The 25,949-nt window shown below is 34.8% G+C and overlaps 1 protein-coding gene and 1 long non-coding RNA gene across 2 annotated transcripts in view; one reads left to right on the forward strand and one right to left on the reverse strand.

Moving 5' to 3' along the window:
- The window catches only part of LOC148127315 (uncharacterized), a 58,302-nt gene that overhangs the window by 2,282 nt on the left and 30,071 nt on the right, over positions 1–25,949 (forward strand). The window lies entirely within an intron of this gene.
- On the reverse strand, positions 13,259–18,856 carry CRIPTO (cripto, EGF-CFC family member). The gene is made up of 5 exons (XM_087928642.1): positions 18,826–18,856; positions 18,102–18,251; positions 14,856–14,970; positions 13,788–13,897; positions 13,259–13,275 (listed from the first exon to the last, which is right to left on the reverse strand). The coding sequence occupies exons 1-5, from the start codon at positions 18,854–18,856 to the stop codon at positions 13,259–13,261; spliced, it is 423 nt and encodes a 140-aa protein (XP_087784768.1).

Consider the following 25,949-nt stretch of genomic DNA (forward strand, 5'->3'; position numbering starts at 1 on the left):
AAACCTTGCTGATATGTGATAAGACCCCAGGCATTGTTATCATGCAGTAGTCAAGGAATATGGACCCCAAAGCATTCTCAAAACTTTTAAGAATGTGAGATAAATGTAACATGTTTCTTCTCTATTGAAATAATAATTAGAAAGTTTTTCTTTGCTGTGGTTTTTGAAATTTCTCAAAATTAGATGTTCTCTCCTCAGCATTTTAAAGAATATTATGACGTCTTGTAGAATAAATTTACAGTCCTTTCAGAGTGCTAAAGTGTTTGGACTGGAACTATAAAGACCAAGTTCAGTCCTCCCCACAACCATGAAATTCATTGGTTGATTTTGGGCCAGTGATGCTCTTTCTCAGCCCAGTCTTTCTCATAAGCTGCCTTGTGCTGCTAGACAGGAGGCAGGATATAAATCTATCAAATAGGTAAATAAATAATGGTGTCAGAATGGCATAAATGCTAAGAAATAAGCACATTAAAAAAACTGAATAGAATTAGGTCCATAATTTGTCAAATGAAAAAATAATGCAAGAACATCATACTGTTCCAGTAAGGTAACTAGAAGAACTGTGGTAGGAGATAAACTGTAGTGTTCAACAGATCAGTAACCTTCCACTACCTGCTGCCTCTCTTCTTCATTGATTAGCATGCTGGCTGGGGAATTCTGGGAGTTGAAGTCCACAAGTCTTAAAGTTGCTAAGGTTGGTCACCTCTGATTTAATGCCTACTGATATGCACTGTTGTTCATCAGTGCTGATCCAATACATTTTGCTGCCTAAACTGAAGGATTAGGTAGCATCACTTATCCTATTTATTAGTTATAGTACCTGATAGGATGGGTATTTGAATCTTATTTCAGAAACCATACACAGGTTCATTTTTCCTTTCTGTGCTATCTTTGTATGCTAAAGTAAACAGAGATAGATGTTAATCTGTTTCAAAATTCATTTTTTCCTATTTGAGTGCTTAGCAGGTGAATTAACAGAATGTGAAGGGTATATTTGTTGTTGATATGTGGTATATAGTACAAATGTGAAAACATTCGGATTGTTAAATTGTTCTGCCAGCAAAAATGTCACTGAATAAGAATGGTAGCACTCAAACATGTAATAAATCAGAGTTGTTTTTCCCCTTTCTCAACCTACTTTAAATGGACAAAATCATATTTTATAATCAAGCTATTAGAATGATATTAAAATATAATCTTCATGAACAGCCTAACAAGTTATCATATATTACATTACTTTGTCTGACATTTTAATTTTCAAGTTCGTTATTAGTGAATTGGCCCTCTTGATTACAAATTACATTAAAGCTTCTATATTCTTCATGTATGAAATCAACAAGAAAAAGAGTCACCTTTGAGGTCAACTTTAGATTTTGATTTATTCAGTGAATTATAAAAGAACTATATTTAAGTCTTTAGAAGTGTTACCCAAATAAGGAGTACAATTCTCTATCACAGTGGCTATCAATCTGTGGACCCCTGGGCAGGCTGTGATGTTGTCACACGGGGTCCGCAAAGGCTTGAAAAAATGTTATGATTTAATCTTGAGTTAAGTCTTGGGGGGTCCATGGCCATGAATCGTGGCCACAAAAGGTATTTAAAGGTGTAGAAAACATTGAAAATCACTGCTCTATCACATGATCTGTTTAGTCAGTTTAATATCAGTATATATTGTATCATAACTGTTAGTGTTCGGAATCACAAGGGGTTGGTTCAAGTTCAAATCAGAGCTCAAAATGTACTTTTACCGCTTAGGAACTTGTATAAAGTAATATCATAAAGAATATTTGTTGATTTCTTTATTTTTATTTTTATTTAGTTTTCTAAAAGCATTGGTCACTCAATCCATGTGGGATTATGGGTTAGGTAATACTTTCATTTAAAGAAGAGAAATTACTAAAAAGTACGATATTACTTTGTATATAGTTCAATACCAGTAGTAAAGTTCAGTTTATAGAATCAATTTATAATTATTAGAGCATCCTTTATAGATAAATGGGTATTTTATGCACACTGGGGGTCAAAATTGATATGCTATAGGAAGAGACAAAATTATTAGCATGAACACTATGAAAATACAGAGACTTGCTCCAATTGTGCTAATTTTAATAATCCTTTATTGTAATACAAATATATTGATGTATATCTATGAATGGGTGCGTGGATGGATGTACAAGTTGCCCTCGACTTACAACTGGTTGCTTAGTAATCATTTGAACTTACGACAGACCTCTCAAAAACTTCGTACAACAGAGTTTCAAAGTTATGGTTACTGAAGTGCCTTCGCAGTTGTTCACCTTTACAACTGATTGCAGGTATACTGCAGCAGCTCCCTCCCCACTTATTTCTTCATGCTTCCTGCCATGTCCTTGCATGCCAAGGCTGCTTCCCATCTTGCTACTCCACCACCCAAGGGAGCCTAAAGCTGGGTAGCAGACACTACCAGTGCGGATAGGGCTGTGAGAGCCTATAGGTTTCTGTTGTTTGCAACTTAGGTTTAACTTGGGGCGATGCCAATCAAAGCCAGACATGAGAGGCGGGTTCAAAGAGCTTTATTGGTGTCCTTCAGCAAAAGGGTCTCAGCAGCTAAAGTAGCCGAGACTCTGAACAATACACATTTGTACATCATACAACTTTCATACAGTTATGATTAAGGAAGTTAACACCCTAAGAACTACTCATTGGTTCATTGACACGTTTTTTTAAATTGGTTTCTTCTACTTTACCCTCCTTCATACATTGCATGTTTATGCTAATAAGTTTTCTTATCAAAAGGGGGGGGGGTGTTTTACTATTATAAGATAGAGGTTAACATAAGTCTAAGTGCCTTAGCTAGCATCCTTCTATCTGCATCCTTCTAACTTGTAACTTTTTGTTTATTTTTATTTATTTACTTTTAATTTAAACATTTTTATTAGGTTATAGAATAAGATACAAAATACAAAAGTAAATAGGAAGCCACTGTTGGGGTGGGGGAAAGGGGAAAGAAAAGTCAGGTGGGGCTGGGAAAAAGAAAGAAAAAAAGTGGTGACTTCTGACTCCCCCTTGTTGCAGTAAAATGAAACCACAACTTTTTGTTTTTCCATAATAATATAAACATAGCAATCTATAAGCAATCAAGATTTCTTATAAATTTCTTGTTGCTAGGCAGCAGTGTCCCATTATTCCGTCTTGTTACACTTATTGCAGCTGCAATTTTCTGCCTCGGCAATTTAAGACACTCTCCTAATTCCAACCTGAGATCTTCACTTCAGCTATCCACTCAGCCACTCAAGGAAGCCTAAAGCTGGGCATTTGTTAGTGCCGTTTGTGAACCATCCTTAAAAAAACAGATCCCCCGACAATTGTTTGCAACAATAGTGGCTACTGTAGAATATAGTAGCTGCTTTACCTACAGACAGCCTCTGTAGGAAAGCTGGGCTTGCATTATATCAGCTGGGCTCCTCTGCAAAAAATAGAAAATTAAGTTGAGGGCTGCTGGGCCCTGGAGTTAGGCGAGAGGCTGGCCAAATCCTCCAAGTCCCTGGATGGCTGATAAGAGAAGGCCTCATCCTACAAGGTCTCACTGTCAGGCATGCATTGGTAGCATCTGTTGCCTGGCTTTAGGCTCCCTTGGGAGACTGAGTGACTGGGTGGAGAAGCAGGCCAAGCATGCAGGGACCCTGAGGAGTAGGAAGCAGATTATGGGATGCCTCGGGGTGGAGGAGGCCTGGGGCAGGCCAAGGCCTCCACTATACCCCTGAGGTACCTTGTTCTCTGCTTAACCACATCTAGAATCATAAGAATGCCATAAAAAAAGTTGCCTTGAAGTTCAGGCTATGGGATTTTTATAGTCAAGAAATGCAACTCTTTATGTTAAAAGCAATAAAATAATTTAGGTGTGATTTGAATCTTGCTCTGGTGAAATTTCATAGTAAATGTAATACGAAAGTTACTTTGGCTGTTAAGTATTAGTAGTTTCACTACTATAGCATTTTCAGCATTGGAAACTATTATAAATTAGAATTTTTCTTATATTTCTATAATATTTCAAAAAAACTCTTATAATGTGAAGACTATCTAATTAAAAAATGACCTGACAAATTTAAAAAGAAGAGGAAATATCAGTTTTTCTATGCACTACTGCCATTGCTTATAGAAAATAGCAATGTAAAATACACTTCAAATGAGGAAAACAATTTTCATCTATTCTACAAACTAACAGTGCTTCAGAATTATTCTCTTGTTGCCACAGAAATAATGCTAGGAGTTAGAGGGAAGAAAAAAATAAGGATATTTTCCCCAGTTACAAACTAATTATCATTTAAAATATTGCCATGTTTGTGTAAAAACGAATGAATAACCTTGAACCAACGCCAAAAAACGTATCTCTAAATAAAGTAAATTCACAGAAAACTAGTAAAAGTTCATCAAAGCTAGACAGTGCAAGATTTTAAAGAAAACTCAGAATTTGCACATGAGATTTCCTGAATTCTCACAGCTGAATTTTTATGGGCAGTTTTTAATTTATTGGAACTAATAACTTATTTCCTACCAATCTTATTTCCTCAAGGAATGCTTCTATCATGTTTCTGATTTATGCAGCAGGGGACAATTATCCCATTTTCAGAATATGCGCCAACTATTATATAACTTAGGAAGAAGATAGGAAGAAACCTGTATAGTCCCCTCAGGATGGTCATAATTTTCAAACTTTACAAACCAATGTCCACAAAATGCCTCCAAGCTAAGCAATCAGCAAGTTACTGATTTATGACATAGCTTAAGCTGTGCAGAATGTGATACCATCCACTGCCTCAAAAAAATGTGAGATCCTAATTAAAGAGGAGTTGCTGTCATCACAAATAAGTTGGACTATATATAGGAGGTTGGTAGGCAACTTTCCGTCACCAGTGTTTCCCCCCGCCCCCTTACTTTCTTTGGCACAATCCTAGAAAATAATTGCAAAAACCAAAGAATTTCCTGCAGGTATGTAAGAGCAAATTTGCACATGCAAATCCAAGTGTTTTCAACTGTATTTTCTCTATGTATTATTCAAAAAAACAGAAACCAAGCAGTCTGGGATGCCCCATAGCTTTGTGCATCAGTACCATCATAGCTGCCATGCCTGATTATAAATAGAATTATATGCTAGCAATATTCTGGATTCCTCACTGATTTCCTGAAGATGTTACAACACTTCATCAATCTGTCATCACTGGATTTGCAAATATAGCATGTATATATCCATTGATGTGAAATCAAGATTTCATTTATTTATTTATTTTTTTTTAAACAAGTTTTATTGATTTTTCAAGACAAACAAAACATATATAACCTCCTTTCCAAGAACTACCCATAAACTTCAACAAGACAAACAAAACATTATTCTTTAAAACATGGTTCCACATTATCACACTTGAAGCAAAACATTGGAGAAAAAAAAAAAAAAAACCTCCTTAGTTATCATTTATACATATCTTTTCCCAATTTCTCTCCCTTTAATTTCATTTCTCCAAGATTTTATTAATTTAGAATCAAACATAATCCACACACTAAACATAAAACATAAAACTTCTTTGAAAAGTGACTTGGCCCCAGGTTACATCTTTTTTGACAGACCTAAATCAAATTCATGCCCATCTTATATACCCTTCATATCTTATTAACCATTTTGTATTTTCTATATAACTTCTCCCATCTTTTCACTCTCTTAATTATATTTTATTTATTTCATCTTATTTCAAAGTCATTATACTTATGTCTTTTGTCCGTTCTTTAGTAAACATCTATGTATCTCTTCCCTTTAACCAAAAAATTTCCCCTGTAATCACTTTTGAAGTATGACGCCTTCTCCTAAAATAAAACTTAAAATAATACATAATTTCCATTCTGATTCTGCTTAGTACCTTCTACATATTAAATCTTAAAATGAAAGAATAACAAACTTATAGTATAATTAAATATATAATTTCTATTCTAATTCTAGTTCTAATAAGTACATTGTTTTAGAATAGAAAAAATAAAATACTAAAGTTATAATAATATTAAAACACTAACAAATTAAACTTTAACTAAGCATTAATTATTTAACAGATCTCCTAATATTTAATCAAATATCAACATCCATCATTATTAAACATTAATATTTCATTAAATATTCCAATAAACTGTTCCAAATACAAATACTACAATACTATCTTATGCACTCTTGCAGAATCTTCTTTAATTATAAGCTATCTATCATCCTTCATCTCTAAAGAAAAACTTTTTTAAAAAAATCTTGTCCTAACCCGTGGCTTTTTTTTTCTTTTCCCTCCCTTTCTTCTCCAATCTGGTCTTTTGCCCCCTCCTCTCCTCTCCCCCTTTTTAAGTTTCCCTCTCTGTTGTAATTCTATTTTCAGTTGCTTTCTAACATTGTACCTTCTTTTCATCCTATTTTTCTTTTTCTTGGTTGTTTTATTAAATCTTAAATTCTCCTTTTCCCTTCCTTCCTTCCCATTTTCTTTCTTAATCAAACTTTTTAGTCCATTAAAGATGGCTTCTTCCTTTTCTTCTTCTTCTTCTCCTTCTCCTTCCTCCAGTGTTTGCTGGTACGTAGAAACCGCCATTTCTAAAAAGTGGAAGGCAGCTCCCAAAGAATCCTTGCCACTTTGTTGTCTTTCTTTTAATTTTTCATATTCCATTTTCAGTTCATCAACCGGTGGTACCATTATAAGTTCTTTTTTTAAAAAAAACAACAACAACCCAGATGCTTTCAATCTTGAAGTAATTTCCAAATGTCAGAGTTATCAAACAATCCAAACAAGCAAAACTTTTTTCCTCTTCTTCTCTTTACAGTTTTTTCTCCAGAGGCAAAATCCCAGATATATTTTAAAAGCCGTATTTCCATTAATTAATGGTCTTGAAATCTTCAAGGCGTCTCCTCCAGCAAAGTTTAGAAAAAAAAGTTTTTTTTTTTTTTAGTCCTCCCCTTCCCACTTATAACAAAGAGCTTATTTTTACCTTTAGAGAGCAGGTTTTTCTGTGCTCCTTTGCTTTCTCCGTAGGGAGGGGTAGTGAGCTTTCCTTCAGCACTTTCGCCGATGTTACAAATTCTTTTGGAAACAAATGTATCAATCCAAAGTCAGGTTTCCAGGGTGTTTTAAAAGTAACATCATGTCCTGGTTTAGCCAAGAAAACTTCTCCTTCTAAGTCTTCCTCCTGCACAAACTTGTCCGGTTGAAGAATCCTTCATGGCTGCCGAGACAGCCGCTCATCCGTCTCGGGAAAAAGGAGTCTAGCCGGCTGGGGAGGGGGGGTGCGATGTCCCCAGACCCCTGCTCGGATCTCCTCTGTCTTCCGCTGCCCCTTCAGGGTAGCGACAACCCCCAAATCCAGTTGGATCGGGGGTACCTTGACGGCGAGCACAGCAGGGACCCGCAGAGAAGCGGATTCCTACCGTCGACGAAGCCTTACAACCCGGAAGTCAAGATTTCATTTATTTATTTACCTATTATTTTTATATTCATATTCATTGTCATCATCACCAAGCTAAGAAACATATTTTAATGTTTGTAGGTTTGTAGTGACTGTTTCTTTGATTATTGCATGTAAAATTCATCAAGGCAGTATTTTGGGAATATCTTTTTTGATAATAGGTCTGAGAAATAGTGACTGACAAATACACGGCCAAGTTAGGACTTGAATGAGTACTGCAGCTTTAACACAATAAATCACAATTTATGTGATGTATTTATGTTATGTTCAATGTTATGTAAATTCAATTTTTGAATAATGCTTTATCATCCATGAATAAACTTGGTTTATACATTGTATGAATCAAACAGTTCTTCTATATCATTTTCATTTTAGTTTTCTGACCATTTTGTCTTTTTGTTTTCCTTATATATTTAAATTGTTTACCATAGTGAAAGCGAACACTATTTTTGTAGTGCAGATAGCCATTAACATTGGTTTTGCTTATTTCTCATTCTGAATGCTATTTTTTATGTCCATCAGTAACCAAGAAGCTCTCAGAAGTACGGACAAAGACCACAGTAGAGATGTGGGAGCTATGGTATTTCTGGATGGCAAACACTGGAAGACTCTTAATACTGGAATTATTTTACAGCAGTCAACCCACAAGTTTCTTGGACTAGTGATCTTATATAGAAATGTCAGCATATGTAAGATTATTCAGAAAAGCTAAGGAACGAGTATGATTATACAGCTTCCTATTTCTCAGCAGCAAACTAGCTGCATCTAGGAAGTACCGTACAAATGCAAAAAAGCAAGGTAAATAATTCTATGATATGTAGCTGAATTATAATCCTTATCACATGAATAATTAGTTGAATAATGTTGTGGCAAATGCGAATATAAATATGATATATAAATTAGCACCTGAACTATAGCTAAAGTACAAATTCCACAATTAAAAAATCATTCTAGCTATAGATTAAATACCTTCTCTGTATATTAAGATGGCTTCAAATCACTCTGAAAAAAGTGCTAATTGAATGAGATTGGTTAGGAGATCAGACATTTCTGATATCTTACTACACATGTATTTTCTGGGTATTTTGAAGAATCATGATCTCAGTAATCTATGCATTATGTATCCTACTGTGAGCCTGACAAGGTAGACCAGCTCCATAGCAAGACTTAAGTTTATTGAGACAGACTATATGTTTCTCAAACTCAACAATTTTAAGCTATTTGGATTTCAACTCCCAAAATTCCCTAGCACACATTTTAAATTTGCTGAGGCTGAGAAACATTGCTCTATGGTAATACAGTATAATTTTGAAAGTTTCATTGTGCCTTTTCTTGCCTTTTTTCTCATACCCCAGTGAATCAGGATGAGAGTGAGGAATCCACCTGAATCGTCCTTGCTATCTCCTTTCCCAGGACTTAAGATATGCTTCAATCTTTTTTGTTTACATAACATGTAAAATATTTTTAAATATTTGCTTTGAGTGTCCTTCTGGCTGTCTTCGCCTACAGCAGAGCTGTCAAACGCCTGGCCGGCAGACCAGATGCGCCTTGTGCTGGCCACACCCATCCATGGTTAAACCAAGGACAACCAGGACACAGAAACTTTAACTGTAGTAAACCTGTGCACTTGAAACACCATTTCTGGAAAAAGTTGAAACACCATTTCTGGGAAAGGTGTTAGTATTGCTTTTGCATAGATCAGCTTTAAAATAAAGTATTATGGTGATAAATTATATATGGGATTAAGTAAGAGAGATTATATATACTTGTATTAAGGTATGTATATGCAGTATAATATAATCAGTTACATTAGCTAAAGTGACCTTTAGTTTTAAATACACACAGTTCATCTGAATGAATAAGTTAATTGCTCTCATATGTTACAGCTGCCATAGTCTGTATCTGTGTCATTGATTGGAGATCAAATGAAACCTAAATATTAGCTTACGGTTTAAAGAGACCATTTATAGGGTAAGAGATCTTGAAAGTAAGCCTGACACATTTCACAGAGCAAATTTATTACAAACATGCATTTTGGGTTTATCTACAAATACAGTTTAATCAGGAAAGTTGAAACATAAAAGATAGTAATAATAAATCTCAGTTAATGCATAACTATCTTAATTATCACATATTTTCTACAATTTCAGTGAGAGATTTTAAAACACATATATACATATATATATTACATGCACACACAAACATAATCTATTAACAAACAGTATTATATATGCATCTCAATCCATATTTACAGATGCCACTTTGGTAGTAGATGTAACATCTTCCACTGGAAGAACCATCCCTCTGTAATTAAAACATCAAAAATGTAGACTACAAAGTTCATGCAAGAGTTGATAGCTTAATGATCATGTCAATATAACATTGCCTAGAATGCCCTAGATGGATAATCCCAAATTCCATATATATCCTGTATTCATTTTGGCCAATATATTCTGTCTACGGTCTCTCTCCAAATCTTAATAGAGAAAATTCTTTCATAATGCAATAGAATTTGAAAAGAAACAGGGCATGGATTAATTGCTTAAACCGCTGGGCTCCTGCTGCATTTGACAGTCTGGAAGGGACTAACAAGCTTAGGGCAGGTAATGAAAGCACATATATAGTATCTATTGGCTCTTCTCTATCATCATGCATTTATGTATTCTAGACTTGTTTCTCTACAAATTCTGATGTGAAATGAACAGGATCTAATCTTTGATCACTGAACATGTTTCAGAAATTGTGCTTTGTCATTATAATATACAAATGATATCTTTTGAAGTAATTGTTCAGGGCACAAACATAAGAAACGGGTATGCTTATCCTGAGTGGTGCAAACTGTCAAATAAAACAGTTGAACAAAGAACCAGCTTTCTTCCAATTTATCCTGTCAGTCATGGGAGGAAATAATGAAGGTTTCCAAAGATATGTCTCATGTCCTGTAGAAATGTGTTCACATTCAGATCTGGTTTCTAGATTGAATTGAAGTAATTTCTCCTTTACAGGATCTGAAGAACAACAAATTTATAAAAAGCATATGTTATCTTGATGAAAAATAAAATACATGGGTTGTTTTTGAAGAGATCTCCCAAACTTTGACTATTCTTATTTTGAACTGAGTTGTGAACTAAAAACTCCTTGAAAAATGCAAAGCATTTTTCCAACAGAAAACTTTATAAAGTGATTAATAGCATTTCAAGACATTCATATGCAAATTTCCTAAGATGTCTTTTATGTGAAGTGCCACTTTTTTCATGCAGACAAATTAAACAATCAGAGTGATAGTTGTAGATTTAACTGGGAAGTACAACATAATGCTGAAGAGTGGGTTAGGATGGGGGTTGTTAATATAAGAAGCATTAAATACAAATTTCCCGAATTTGGGCTTTTTCTTCAGAAGCTTGTTCCATTGTGTTCATTGCATGGTTTAAATTTACATCACCTTTATTTTCTGTAGTTCAAAGCAGTTTGCACAGTTCTTCCACTTCTTATTTTCCTTTTAACAACAACCCTATGATGTAGGTTAGGCTGAAGGAGTTTGATTGGCTCAAAATCATCCAACTGGTTTTTGTGCCTAAAGGACTAAAACTCCTAGTTTCTAGTCTAGTACCTTAATCATTAGACCAGAGTACGCTGCCTAGTTTGTTGCTGAGACCTTTAAAAGTCCATGTTGTTTGATATTCATATACCTGTAAGATTTTTCCTAATATATTATTTCCCTTAATTTCAATATTTATTGTTTTACCACTATCCTTATTTAATTTTATCCATGGTATTAGGAATGAAGTCGTTTCTCAGAGATTTTATTTCAGTAATGCTAGCAAATTTTGTGACCCACCTTCTAAACCAATAAAGCTATTTTCTCTTTTATATAAAATATATATACTATCACAATAGAATTTAAAAAATTATCTTAAAATGTATCAAATGTGTGGCAATTCTGCTTTTTTAGCTGCCTACCTGAAACTCATTTGGAATGGAATCAACTTGGCCTTGATCTGAAGAAATCCCACAGGGTCCATGCTAAAGGCCTAGTTTCATGTTACCATTAATTTAGACTCCCTTGGCAGTGGATCACAAGGCAATGCCTTTAATGAAAGCTGCCAGTGACGGCAAACTCAAATGGAAAGGAGAAATGCTTCAGATAAGACATTTAACAAATACACATGACCTTGAAGAATGGACATCCCCTATTTTAAATTGGGCACATTTCTCAATCTCTATTTCCACATTTTTTTTCTAATTTGGAACCTAGCTCAGATGCAGAAGCTAGCAAATCTTGACTGATTTTGAAAAAGCAAAGCAAATAAAGTTCTCGGATGGGAGACCACTAGGAGATCCCATAATTGTAGAATGTTAAAAAAAAAACTGAAAAAAGGTCAGTTCTGTACTGTTGCCAGATAAACTATATGAATCTACTCAAAGTCATACATAATCAAATTTAATTTCTGCAAAACTGTTTTATTATATTTTGGAATCAGGATGCCCACAACTTTTTATCTCTTTTTTGTTCCTTGTTTTTCTTTTTTTCTCTCTACCATTTTTAGAAGCATTTAAGAAAAATTCATTAAAAATTAGTCTAGCCTATGGAACTTGAAGAACTTCCATTTAAAATCTAGAGAATTAAACTTTTTTGAACAAAACACAAAATGATCACATAATGTGAACTTAAGGTACTCAGCCCCACCAATGACAGGAGGTTTGAAGAGTAGGGGATACCCAAATCAGCATCTCAGAACCAGAATGGAATAGGCAAAATGATGCTTCCCTCTATTGCATATTACTAAAGGTGACATAAATAGCTATAGTTCATTGAATAAACCATAGGAGCTGCAGCTACATGACAGTAATCTTAGGAGCACTGAGCCATAAACGCAGCAGTTGTTAAATCCTCAGAATGTATAATGATATGTGAGAAAAACCTTGAGAGACAGGGTGAGGAAATGCTGCCCAGGGAATGCTTAGACAAGAGAGGTCATAGTTCTCTACATAAAGGTTGGAGAACAAGGATGATGTCACTCTTCCCAGATAAACCAGTCAGGAAACATCACCAGATGAGCTAACTCCACCTTGTTGTAAGGCTGCAATAACTCTTGCAAATCTGAAAGTATAAATCTCCTGCCCTCTCCTTAACAGCCTGAGAAGCTAGGAAGATTCGTTCTCAGTCTCTTTCTGTGTCCATTCTGCAGAGGTGAGCTATGACTTCTCTTATTTAACCATTCCCCTAGGTAACATTTCTTCACCCCATCTCTCAAGGTTTTTCTCACATACCATTATAGAATGTAGTGAAAGTTGTGTAAATAGAAAAGTGTGGCCCACTGAAACCTCTGGTACACAATGCAAGCAATGGCTACTGGGCTAGCAACGTAGAACAGAACATTCAAGCTGTCTGGCACACTAGCATGAGACACATTTTAAAGCAAAAATCTTAACATTCTTTTCAATAGAGCACTGAATCCATGAAGATAAAGAGAATATGGAAGATCCAATAATTGCTATGGAAAGTGCCACTCAGACATGATGTGTGTACATGCCCCAAAGAAGCCGACATGGTCATGAGACAGAATGGTAGCAGTGAGGTGTGGGCCTATCGCATCTAAAAGTGACCATCAGATCTGGGTACTTTTTAATCTAAATGCATGATCAACCATATCATCCGTGCCAGATTGCTTTCCTAGCAAAAATTGTGCTGTGAAAAGAGGATAGCTGGGGATGAGATGAAGTCAAGACAACGAGGAAAGGTTAGGAAAAAAACAGTTATCAAGAGATGTTTAGAAGAAAAGTCCATGGGCTAGATGCCTTATGGTAAATCAAATCCTGGAAGAAAGGCAGGATATAATAAATATAGCAATGATATGTCCTATTTCTCAACTGCTAAATACTCAAAACTGCTGAACTGCTTAAATACTTAAATGACACTTAATGTTATTTAAATGACGTCTTCAAATAGAGGTTTTTATCTCTGCAGTCTTGTTCTGTGCCCATGCTGTCTTAGGACAATAGAAACTAATACTTACAGCTAAAGGCTCTCTTTGAATGTCCAGGTCATCTGGAACCAGCAGACTCTAAATGAGAAGAATGTCAGTAATTAATATTTTCTTTCCATGAAATTAACAGACAAAACTGGAGGAGAAATTAGAATTTTTGATCTATCAGTGGCATGCAGATATTTCAGCTTCCCTCTTAATTATTTCCCTCCCTTTACTCCACATAAGTACTTTTTCACTGACATAAGAAATTTAAGCACTGAGTAAAGGAACAAGGAACTATTAGGAAATTGGCAGTTCAGTCAGCTCAGCTTTCAGAGGAATAATTCAATTGCTTCTTACCACATCCTTGCTTGTGAACACTAGGCAGGCATTCTAAAGTCCCATAAATACAGCGACATAATTGGCATTCTTCTTGAGACCACTCACCGTGTCCGAGGGAACCACAATTCCTAAGAAATCACAACGTTTTAGTAAACAGGAGCTTGCAATGAGTTCCAGAGGCTCTCAGAAAACCCCATAAAATCACAAAAGGGAGCCTTTTCTTTTCTGAAGCAAAAAGGAAATACCCATAGGACTGACAGGAATTCAACAACATATACAAAGAAACATAAACAGTCACTAGAAGCCAGGCAGCATCCAAATATACAAAGTAAAATAAATCAAAAAGTGTGAGAGGGAAACTCAAAAAGTTCGCCTGGGTTTTTAACTCCAAAATATGTCTAAGTTAGATGCTACATTCACTTTCCTTGGGAGCTGCTCTTCATAATTAAAGTCTTTGTTGCTCAATTTTGAGAGGTGTATTAGAATTGAATTGGTGGATTATCGGAAAATAAAGAGAATTTTAATTGAAGGATAATGGAGGTATCAGGTTAGATAATGCTTGTTTTACATACAAATAGTCAAGAGTTAAACAGAAGAGATAATTGCAAATCTCCATTTAACTATAGCGCTCACCGGATGAATTGAGCTAAGTAAATTTTTCTCAGCATCATCTACCTTAAGAGTTATTACTGTAGGTATTATCTAAATCAGTGTCTCTCAACTTTGGCAGCTTTAAGATGGATGGATTTCAACTCCCAGAATTCTAGGAGTTGAAGTCTACTTATCTTAAAAGCTGTCAAGCCTGGGAAACTCTCATCTAAAGGAAGTCTTTCTCCATGAATGTTGCCTTGAATTCACACAGAGAAAAAGTGGAAAAAATACAATAAATAAATTCCCCAGGACAAATGATACATGTTATTTACATGCTGTGCCTCTCCAGCTCTCCCTCCACCCAACTCACTTTTTCTGGAGCAGATTTGAAAAAGGAAGAAAGGAAGAAGAGAGAGACAGGATTATTTGTGACGGTTGGGTGTGGAAAAGTCCACTAGCATAATGCTCGATGGATCCCAGAGAACTTTTACATACCTAATCCTTGTATCATATTCACAGTATCTCCCACTGAAATGTTTTGGGCATATACAAAAAGTTCCCAGGAAACAAGTTCCTCCATTTTTGCAGCAGTGTTTGCTCAATTTGCCTGCTAGAAATAAACAGGGAGAAAATCATAAAACAGTATGTCAAATTTCTTTGAAAAAATAGACCTTCTTAAAAACTACTGTCCTACAAATAGCAAGCTGCTACATATGATGAAAGTCCACTAGTTTCTCTTCTGCTGTGTCCATTGTAGAGTTAAGTGACCTTTTAAATTTTATTAGCCACTTTGGTCTAGTGGTTAAGACAGACTGGAAACCAGAAGATTGTGAGTTCTAGTCCTGTCACCTTAGACATGAAAGCCAGCTGGGTGACTCTGGGCTCAATTCAGCCCAACTCGCATCACAGACTTGTTGTGGGAGAAAAGGGAGGAATAAGGAGTATCACTTAGGTTTGCTGCCTTGAATTACTTCTAAAGTAATAAAGGTAGGATAAAAATTTTTATAATGCATAAACTGAAAATAAATACATTATAAAACAAAGACAAACCAGATTTGTGGAAGCTATGGTCTGTAGATTTGTCTACTAATACAGAGAATGAGTTACTCTTTATGAGTGTCCTATACAAAAGATTAGAATTTATGTGAGATTGTACAGAAGTTTAATTCTCTAGTAAAAATAGTTGAAGAAATTCTAGCCACATGCATATTTCGACATGTGGTCCAGTATGGATCAACTGAACAATTCAGAAACTTTATGAAATTTTGGACATGCTGTACTGTGGATCAAATTTACCAAAATGTTTTGAAGATATTAATTCATGAAAAGAAATTTAAACTTATAAAACATCAGAGTTCTGTATCTTTAAAAAAAAAAGTGGGGGGGGGGAAATAAAGATTTCAGATGGTTTCAAATTTATTAGAAATCCCCAAAACCTGCAGTAACTTGTAATTAATCTACAGAATAGATGTTTATCTTTTTTTTTTTTTTACTGATGGTATACTATATAATAGCATCACAAGCAATTGTTACATAAATTCAGGATTATGTGATGTCCCGGCTGGCCATCAGTGATGGTTTGCATAGGATTGTACTTATCAAAGTTCAGATCCAAAAACAGGAGCCATTCGCACCAGTTGTTAACACTGTAGGAATGGCATGGCATGTTGCAATGGCCATCAAGCATCCTGTGCTCATGGATTGCAGCAAAGTTGCTCATAAATTCATTACATAATTAAGGCATGCAGCTAATGGAGGAAAAGAGTATTCATTACTATTCTAAAGATAACAAAATAATAAATGGAAGATGCCATGAATGATTTGAAATGCTAGGAAATGTTATGTGTTTATCAATATAAGGTGAACAAACTTCCCAATCTGACCACCTCCAGAAGCGCTACATTACAAATACTATTGTTCAGAGATATAGTGGTGGTCATTGGGTTTGATGAAGATGTTGAAAATTACAGTCCAAGAAATAATAGAAGGCGGAAACGTGGAAAGCTGGTGTAAAAAGATTGTTTACAGGGAATGTATTTTCGAATCCTATTCATCTGTAAATTCATCTCGAGAAAGTCATTATCTCAACAGCTATATTTCTCCCTTGCAAAATAGGTACAATATAATTTTTATTTGGCCTTTTATGGAAGAATGCTGGAATACAAAATATTTTAAAAATTCAGAAATTCTGTATAAATCATAAATAACAAACAGCCTTGCTGTTAATATTGATGTCAACGTAAAAAGTTCCAATTTTTATATGGAAGTTAGAAAGCAATCAACTTTTTAGAAGCTTTTATAATAACTAAGGAACATTCTATGTAACACTTTTCCTTTAGGAAATTGAAATTTATTAAGCACACATATTAGAGATTAGCTTGACATTATCTAAACCTTGTGTATTTAATACAGAGACAATATTATTTTGAAAGAAAATATATTTGATTAGCATAATTGATTAATGACTTTGCTTGATTTCTATGAATCAGTCAATCTGATTATTAAAGTGTTTTTAGGAGCGCTTTTAAAAAGATGTCAAGCAGCAGCTAATCAGTTATCAGTTATCTGAGTATTACTCCTCCTTGAATTTTCCTAGAGATTTCATATTGAGGCTTGGTTCACACATTGAATTAATTCATAACATAGTTCCAAACAACCACATTTATAATCTGCTTTTTTGATTTTGCACAATATGTGAATCCAGGCATAGTTGATATTAAGAGATGCTCTTTCTAGTAGCTTTTATGCGGTTGGAAAAGGGTTGCATTAAACAATATTTAAAGACACCTCCCAATTCTGATTGTAGGATAGTTAATATAAAACTTTATTAGAATCAGTCTGAACTGCATAAAACCCACTAGATAGAGCATCTTTTAATACTAACTAGAATATACACAGTAAAGTTACATACCATTTTCTATAACTCAGTTGTAATCACAATTTGGATTATAACATGACAGGGTACACCTTTTCAGTTAATATAACATCTCAAACTGTGTTCTTAACACAAATTGTGCAGTTCAAGACAAAATTCCCAGATAATTGGATAATGCTTATATCAATGGACAAACATTGGCTACTAAAGTAACAGAAATGAGTATCTCTAGAAATCAAGTAAATCTAAGTTTGAATCCTCAATTACATAGTTCAGTACACACAATTGGGTCACTCACTTATTAGGTGTTAATCTAACATCAAACTATTGCTTGTACCCAGCTGCTGTGGTATATAAATTATAGTTCATAGCTTAGTTTATTAGCAACATGGAATTAAATTCAATCTTTCTTTTAGGAATTCAAGAAACATATACAGCACTCTTTTTTTCCATAAACAGCATTGTAAATTGGCTGGCCTACATGAAAATATCTACTGGATTTACGAGACTAGGGGTGGACTTAGATTCTGACTCAAATAACTTTATACTACACCTACGTGAACTATTAGATCATAGTTCATAAACATACTTAATTGTGGTTTAAGAAATGATTTATAACTATATGAATTCAATCTACTTTACAGATTGTTATTAATGTAAGAAGTGAGAACTCCCAGTCTTGAACCCAAGAGCAAAAGTGCCTTGAAGCATCACAACTTTTTCCTAAAGTTTTTCCTCCTGAGAAGATCCAGCTGGACATTTAGTAATGTTATTTTTTTTAGGTCACTCAATAGCTGAAGTTCTCTGGGTGGTTTACAACCAAACATAAAAATCTACAACAGTTTATACACTTTGCAAAAACTTACTATCTGTGATCCCAATGAAAGGTATAACATTGGGTGGATTGTTCCTCCTCTTTTCAGAATTAAGTTGATTGAGAACATTAAAGGTTTTCAAAGCATGATTCCTATTTTCCAAACTTGGGGCATCATTGTCACAGTCTTCGCCCTCACAAGCTTTTAGAAGAGAAGAAACACATACAATTCAATAATGCCCATACTACTTGCCCTTCCAGGGCTACCATACTCAGCCCTTATGTTTTTATTAGATGATTTGTTACATCAAGAAAACATATGCAGTATTTCATGCATTTCCTAAGCTAGTTTTGATGAGTTTTAGCAATGAGATAATGAAGTTGTTGTTTAGAACTCCTTTTTAAGATTCAACATATGTATGATAACTTTTAAATGGATAGCATTGCATTTGTGCCCACTCCAATATATATAAAATAAGGACAAATTCAAGACTTCTAATTTTTCCAAAGTAAGTGTGATGGGAGTGGGGGGAAGACACTGGTTTTCCTTTCCCCAATTTCCTGGGTCTCTAGCTATTGGAGACCAGTAGCCCATCTCTTAAGTGTTTTGTATTTTAACCCTATGGGAAGCTATTCTGGCTAAAAGCTCTGCATTAAAAAAGGAAGGCTAACAGGGGCTCAACACTGCATTTGCTAAGCTTTACAAGAAATCAATTTACAGGGGGAGCTTTTGATGGACTGAGACAATTAAAATCATATGGAATAAATTTACTTACCATATGTCATCTGGATTACATATACTGTCATGGTCATCAAAAAAATGAAATGGAAAGATCTAAACAAGCAGAAACCATAATAGTAATCTTAGGATATTTTTGTTATCATTTTCAAGCATCAATATATACTAACAGAAATATATACTAACAGAAAATACATTAATAAAAATAAATAATAAAAACTATTAATATCTAAACATTATAACATTCATGAGAGCCAGTTTGATATTATGGTTAAAGCACCAAGTTAGAACCTGGGAGGTCATGAGTTCTAGTCTTGCCTTTAGGCACAAAGCCAGCTGAATGGCAAATCACTTCTGAAAAACTTTGCCAAGAAAACTGCAAGCGCTCTCAGAAGAAAAAAATTAATATCCCTATATCACTGTCAATTATATACAGATGGAAAAAAATGCAGAATATTACATATTTTAATTTTCATTTCAAGTAATGGGTTATATATTCATTTACCTTAAAGTCTGCATGTTCTTTTTAGTAGTCTTCAGAGCAAACAGTCCTGCTGCCAAGTTTTCCTGTGGTCCAAAATACAAGCAACTCTTATAGAGGAATAGAGGGTTTACAGTAATTTATAGAAAAAATAAACAATAGATACTCTCTAGTTTTCTCCTCCCTTTTTGTCACATGGCTGACAATGTAATAAATTGCCTGGGGCTATGACCTATGTTGTGAGGTAGGCATGTAAATTCAAAAGCCTTGGCTGTGACATGCATTTGAATTGGATTTGTTTCCAGATAAATTAATAGAACTTATTTTGCACCACTTGTTCTGCTACTAAGATTCTAGAAATATCTTATATATTATTTGCATTTACCTGATATTCTTGATAAATGGAAATGAACTATAAGGAGGTGAGAAAATCCTTTAAAATTATTAGTTAGCATTTTTAAAGGTAATTCAGCCTCTCTCTTTCATAGCATTTTAGCTGCTTAAGCCTTCATTCATACCAGGAATTAAACATTTATTAAAATAAATACAAAATTACAGGCTCTTCTGGATGAGTCCTTTTTCAAGTTATTTGTTTTTGCTATTTAAATTTTGCTTTGCATGGTAAAATATATCCAATCCAGGCAAAATTAGAAATTATTGTCAGATCTCATGAAAAATTGGAAATAGCCCTTTTAGCTAAGCAATTCACAGTGAACTCATAGGATGAGTATAAAGCTGAAACATAAGCTAACCAGCTGTATTTTAGCCTAAGTAGTATTTAAACCAGACTGTATGGTGGGATGATTAATGAGTAATAAGTAAGCCATAAGTAAGTATACTGAGCATATTTGTATGATCACTTTTTATATCACATGTGTTTCTGTGTCAAAATTCCAGCATCTCTCACATTGGGCCATGTTGGTTAATTGTCATTCAAAACTATTGTAATAATTGGAAGATTATTATTTCCCCATCTTATGATGTTGTATTGAAGATGCTGCTAAATGTGTAACTTTCAGCATCCTTCACTATTGGCCATGATTCCTAGAGATATTGTTCAGCAGTATATAGGTTGCCTGATCTCAAAGTAGAAAATTTAAGAATCAGGCATTAATTATTATTTACATTATTACATTATTACATTATATGTCAGAATTGGTGCTTCACTGCTTCTGTGAATATCAGTGGAGTAAGTCCTACTGGATTCAGTGAATAAAACTGAATAATATCATCCTATGAGAGATGGAAAAACTGCTTAAGCTTACTTCCACATGCTGGCTTAATTTTTTTTTAAAGCAATTGATGATTTTTCCATTGTGCCATAGAGAATAAAAGCCCTAATTATTTGGCCCTAATAAGTGGTCATCAACAACTTTGCAGATATAAAGCTAATGGGATATAGAATGTGAAATCTGAATGAATAATTAATGAGTGCTTTTAAGGAAGCAAAAGAGTTCTTTTATGCATAGGTATTGTGTTAAATTAATTCCCTTGAACAGAAATGTCTTTAGTCCTATTCTTCAGAGGTTTTTTGTTTCCACTAGAAGCTGTTTGCTAAAGTTCATTAGGGCATTGTTGTGTGAGGGAAGATTAATTTCTTTAGACTAATTGTTTTATAATTGATTCTGAAACTACATTATTATTGATCATTTCATGTTGTTTGTTTCCATTTGTGTATCATTACTGCAAAGCATAATACCTAATGGGATTGCCTGCAATTAGGCTGTTGATGATGATAACTTGGGGAACAAAAAAGGGAAAGAAATGGTTTCTCCTCTGAATTATATGAAATTTAAATTTAAATGGAACAATATTGAGAAAACCCATTCTTTGAGAAATGGGCAATAAGGATTAGTTGCTTGTTAAGAACTAATAGATCGAAATTGAAAAGAGCTGCTGCCAAAGGTGCTCCCCTTTGGCCTTGCTGAATGACCAGAATCAAGTTGCCATTTTGCTTTTCCAAAACACAAGATGGAATCTAGTATATCAGGACCATTCATTTATATCTCTCTGCCACTGTGCCAAATTCATTCATTTATCCTAATAAAGTTATCAATAAAGTTTCAAAATACATATACTTTTAGAATGTAGGGTGATCATAGCTTTATTTTCTTACCTACCTTTCCTGTAAGAAGCATTGCCCCATTAGCACATGCATAACAGTTAGAAAGTGAACAGGTATTACGTAGAAACAATATTTAGAAAGTTTGTATTTGATGGGTATAACCTTTTGTCATAAATGCTGTAAGAACAGAATGCATTTATTCAGGCAATGAATTAAACAGGCAAAAGAATGGTAGTTAAAGGAGTTTATTGCTACAAGCCACAGTGATTAGCAATATTGGGAAAAGCAGAACAAACCTTCTACATCTATGAATAAGAGGCAAAATCAGTGCAGTCCTATGCTCCCATTACATACAGTGGCTGTGAGAACTGGAGTTCATATAAAAGGTAATTGTTCATTGTATCTAAGGTGACTACAAGAAGGCATCCCTGCAGTTTCCTTAGCAACAGTATAGAAATAGTTTGCCAGTTGTGCCTGTAATGATTCCCTTCCCTCCACCCAAATCCTTTCCTAGTGTGCAACCTGGATTTTCTGATTTTCTCCCATTTAGGGACTAATCAGAGCTAATCCTGTTTAGATTTGTTAAGATCCACTCCTATTGCTTAAATGCTGTCCCTGGTTCATTGCCTCTAGTCCAGTCTTTCCAACCTTGGCAACTTTAAGACTTGTGGACCTTTCAAAATTCCCCAGCCAGCCATGCATGTCCACAAGTCTTAAAAGTTGCCAAGGTTGGACACCCCTGCTTTAATCCTATACAGGACAGATAACCATATTTTTTAATTCACCAAAAGGGTAAAAGGGAAGAATGTCTTTAGGCCAAATGTCAAGAATAAAAGATCGCAACCTGATGAAATGAGAATTTGCAGCACAGTGGAAGAGGAACTATAGAGAGTTTCCATTTCCATTTTCTATTTCTTTATGTTCAATTAGTTAATTTGTTTTCAATTATTTTCTGTATGCCATGCTTAGTTATGCATTTGTTTTTTAACAGTGTTATGTTTCCCTGAGAAGGATAGGACGCTGTTGTGTTAGATAAATGAATAAATAAAATATATTGTAAAATAATAGTTGTAAAAATCTATTTAAATAGAAAAATCAACACTACAATTCAATCAATGGGGAGTATAAAATGACTCTTTAATCTAAATATCACTGATAGGTTAAAATACTCTTATTTCAAATACCAAGCCAAGAACATTCCACAAAAAAGATTATAGTCAATCAAAATTTTTTGAAGATAATTCTAAAGTGTATAAGGAATAGAATTAATGAATATTCCAGAGCATAATTGTATTATCTCTGCAGGAAGCTAATATTTGAAATAATTTATCTCCAAGATTGCAATGGCCTGGATATTTTCACTGCAGTGATACTCACAGTTGCATTAAAACATAATAAATTCTGTCAAAAAATTTTCTTTTGGTTGACAGAAGAAATTGTATTTTTCTAATGTAATTATTTGAAATAACTACATAAAGGCTGAAGCTTAAAAAGAATATATTACATGGGTGAATATTGGTGTTACACAAAAAGCAAACTTTCTGTTGCACAAATAACATTATCTAGTATAAGTAAAATTCAGTGAAAAGCAACTGAAATGTGGTGATTCAGAAGTTGCATGTGAAACTCGGGTTCAAGACTACTGTCAATCACACAATATCACTGAGCTTTTGCAGAAAGGGCATTATAAATCTGACAAATAAAGCGATAAATAGATATGAACAACAGAAAAACTTAAATTATATTAATGTGGTAATGACAGCATTCGTTTCTTGCCTTTTAATTCATTTCTTGCCTAGTTATATTGTCTTAAACTGAGGAATACAAGAGAACAAGGACCTCTGAATTTTAGAGAACTAATTAAAATGGCATGTTTTTTAAATATTTAAGGCAAGAGAATGAATTCAACTTGATTAAAAGAAATCTAAACTAGAAATCTAAAAGAAATCTAGACTAGAAATGCCCTATAAACAGCAGAGGTCTTATAAGACTATGGTCTTATAAGAAGCATAGCTGCTTTAAAACTGGCAATATTGCATAGATAAAATGTCCATTGTAGCCCTCAGTGCCTTCTGAGGAAGAGAGTGGGAGAATCTGCAACCTCCATGTTCTTTGCTTGTCAACAATGGTGGCTTCCAAGTCTACTTCACAAGCAAAGATTTTCCTCATGGTCTCCCTTCCATGTAATAATTTGAGCCTCTTTAACTTTTGAGCTCAACCAAACTCAGGTAGGGGTGGTTGGGGTGGCTTCTAAGTTCTACAATGTGCACAGAATGCAAATACACTCTGTGCCATTAAGTGTCAATCTCTTCCAATGGATATGCTGGATATGGACCCAATATCTTTCTATCTGTTCAGTGTATGAACTCATGCTTAAAAAACCATGAGTGAAAAAGGTAACAAACGTTACTAAAAGCCCTTTGGATAATCTTCTGAATTAGAATATTTTTCCTGTTGGCAACATCCCATAGTTGGATACCTCATAATTGAAGGCAGTTAAAAGGATGCTTTGGAGGCCTGATGGTTACAAATATGACATCAGGCTGATTATGCTTCCTGATGTTGGTTATCCCTGATTCTATAGTGAATACCTAAATAATTACCTCTCCTTCATTTGAGATCCTACTGATTTCATTGATTGATTGAGTTATCATTTCTGCATACCAAATCAAAAATGAGGAATTGAGACTTTAGATCTGAAGAAACAGAAGGCTGACATTTGCTAAAGAAAACACTATTTCTGCCTATCTTGCCAAATAATATGGTTTATTATTCAGGTGTGAATTTTGCCACATGCTCCAAATATATTTCCCACATAAATAATGCATATTGATCTATCTCAAAAATCCTCTTTGAACTGCAGCATTGCACTTATAATATTGGGTTTGAGATTTCATAATTTATCATTCTTATAATCTGGAACCACATCCAGCTGAATGTATTGAAGATTCTGGAGTGGGTATACAGGTGAAACTCGAAAAATTAGAATATCATGCAAAAGTTCATTTATTTCAGTAATGCAACTTAAAAGGTGAAACTAATGTATGAGATAGACTCATTTCATGCAAAGCAAGATAGTTTAAGCCATGATTTGTCATAATTGAGATAATTATGGCTTACAGCTCATGGAAACCCCAAATCCATAATCTCAGAAAATTAGAATATTACATGCAATCAATAAAACATGGATTGTACATAGAACAATATCGGACCTCTGAAAAATATAAGCACACATATGTACACAGTACTTGGTTTGGGCCCCTTTTGCAGCAGTTACTGCCTCAATGAGGTGTGGCGTGGAGGCTATCAGCCTGTGGCACTGCTGAAGTGTTATGGAAGACCAGGATGCTTCAATAGCAGCCTTCAGCTCTTCTGCATTGTTCGGTCTCATGTCTCTCATCTTTCTCTTGGCAATGCCCCATAGATTCTCTATGGGGTTCAGGTCAGGCGAGTTTGCTGGCCAATCAAGCACAGTAATCCCATGGTCATTGAACCAGGTTTTGGTGCTTTTGGCAGTGTAGGCAGGTGCCAAGTCCTGCTGAAAAATGAAGTTAGCATCCCCATAAAGCTCGTCTGCGGAAGGAAGCATGAAGTGCTCCAAAATCTCCTGGTAGATGGCTGCATTGACCCTGGACTTAATGAAGCACAGTGGACCAACACCAGCAGATGACATGGCTCCCCAAATCAACACAGACTGTGGAAACTTCATACTGGACTTCAAGCATCTTGCAGTGTGTGCCTCTCCATTCTTCCTCCAGACTCTGGGTCCTTGGTTTCCAAATAAGATGCAAAAGTTGCTCTCATCAGAAAAGAGGACTTTGGACCACTGAGCAACAGACCAGTTCTGTTTTTTCTTTAGCCCAGGTAAGACGCTTCTGAGATTGTTTGTTGTTCAGGAGCAGCTTGACAAGAGGAATATGACATTTGAAGCCCATGTCCAGGATCCGTCTGTGTGTGGTGGCTTCTTGATGCACTGACTCCAGCCTCAGTCCACTCCTTGTGAAAGTCCCCAACACTTTTGAAAGACCTTTTCCTGACAATCCTCTCCAGGCTGTGGTCATCCCTGCTGATTGTGCACCTTTTTCTTCCACACTTTTTTCTTCCACATAACTTTCTATTAATGTGCTTTGATACAGCACTTTGGGAACATCCAACTTCTTTTGCAATTACCTTTTGAGGCTTTCTCTCCTTATGGAGGGTGACAATGATGGTTTTCTGCACAACTGTCAGGTCAGCAGTCTTTCCCATGATTGTGCTTCCTACTGAACCTGACTGAGAGACCGTTTAAAGGCTCAGGAACCCTTTGCAAGTGTTATGGCTTAATTATCTGATTAGAGTGGGACACTTTGAGCCTAGAATATTGAACCTTTTCACAATATTCTAATTTTCTGAGATTTAGGGTTTTCATGAACTGTAAGCCATAATCATCTCAATTATGACAAATCATGGCTTGAACTATCTTGATTTGATTTGATTTGATTTATTTGATTTGTCAATCACTTACAAGATAATAGGTATAAGTATATACATAGTTATGAATACATGAAATGGGTACATATAAGAAAAATAAAAGAATAGGACAGAAATGGTAGGCATGTTGGTGCGCTTATGCACG

Source organism: Pseudonaja textilis, chromosome 2 (assembly GCF_049901715.1).
Source record: "Pseudonaja textilis isolate UNSWEBS1 chromosome 2, rPseTex1.2, whole genome shotgun sequence".
NCBI lineage: Eukaryota > Metazoa > Chordata > Lepidosauria > Squamata > Elapidae > Pseudonaja > Pseudonaja textilis.

Bases quoted from the DNA above. Each gene is read 5' to 3' on its own strand.
- CRIPTO (XM_087928642.1), bottom strand. From the start codon at position 18,856: ATGACAGTATATGTAATCCAGATGACATATG. The intron at 18,252-18,825 runs GTAAGTAAATTT...CTCTTCTAAAAG, and splicing joins TGTAATCCAGATGACATATG to CTTGTGAGGGCGAAGACTGT. The intron at 13,898-14,855 runs GTATGTAAAAGT...GTGATTTCTTAG, and splicing joins GAATATGATACAAGGATTAG to GAATTGTGGTTCCCTCGGAC.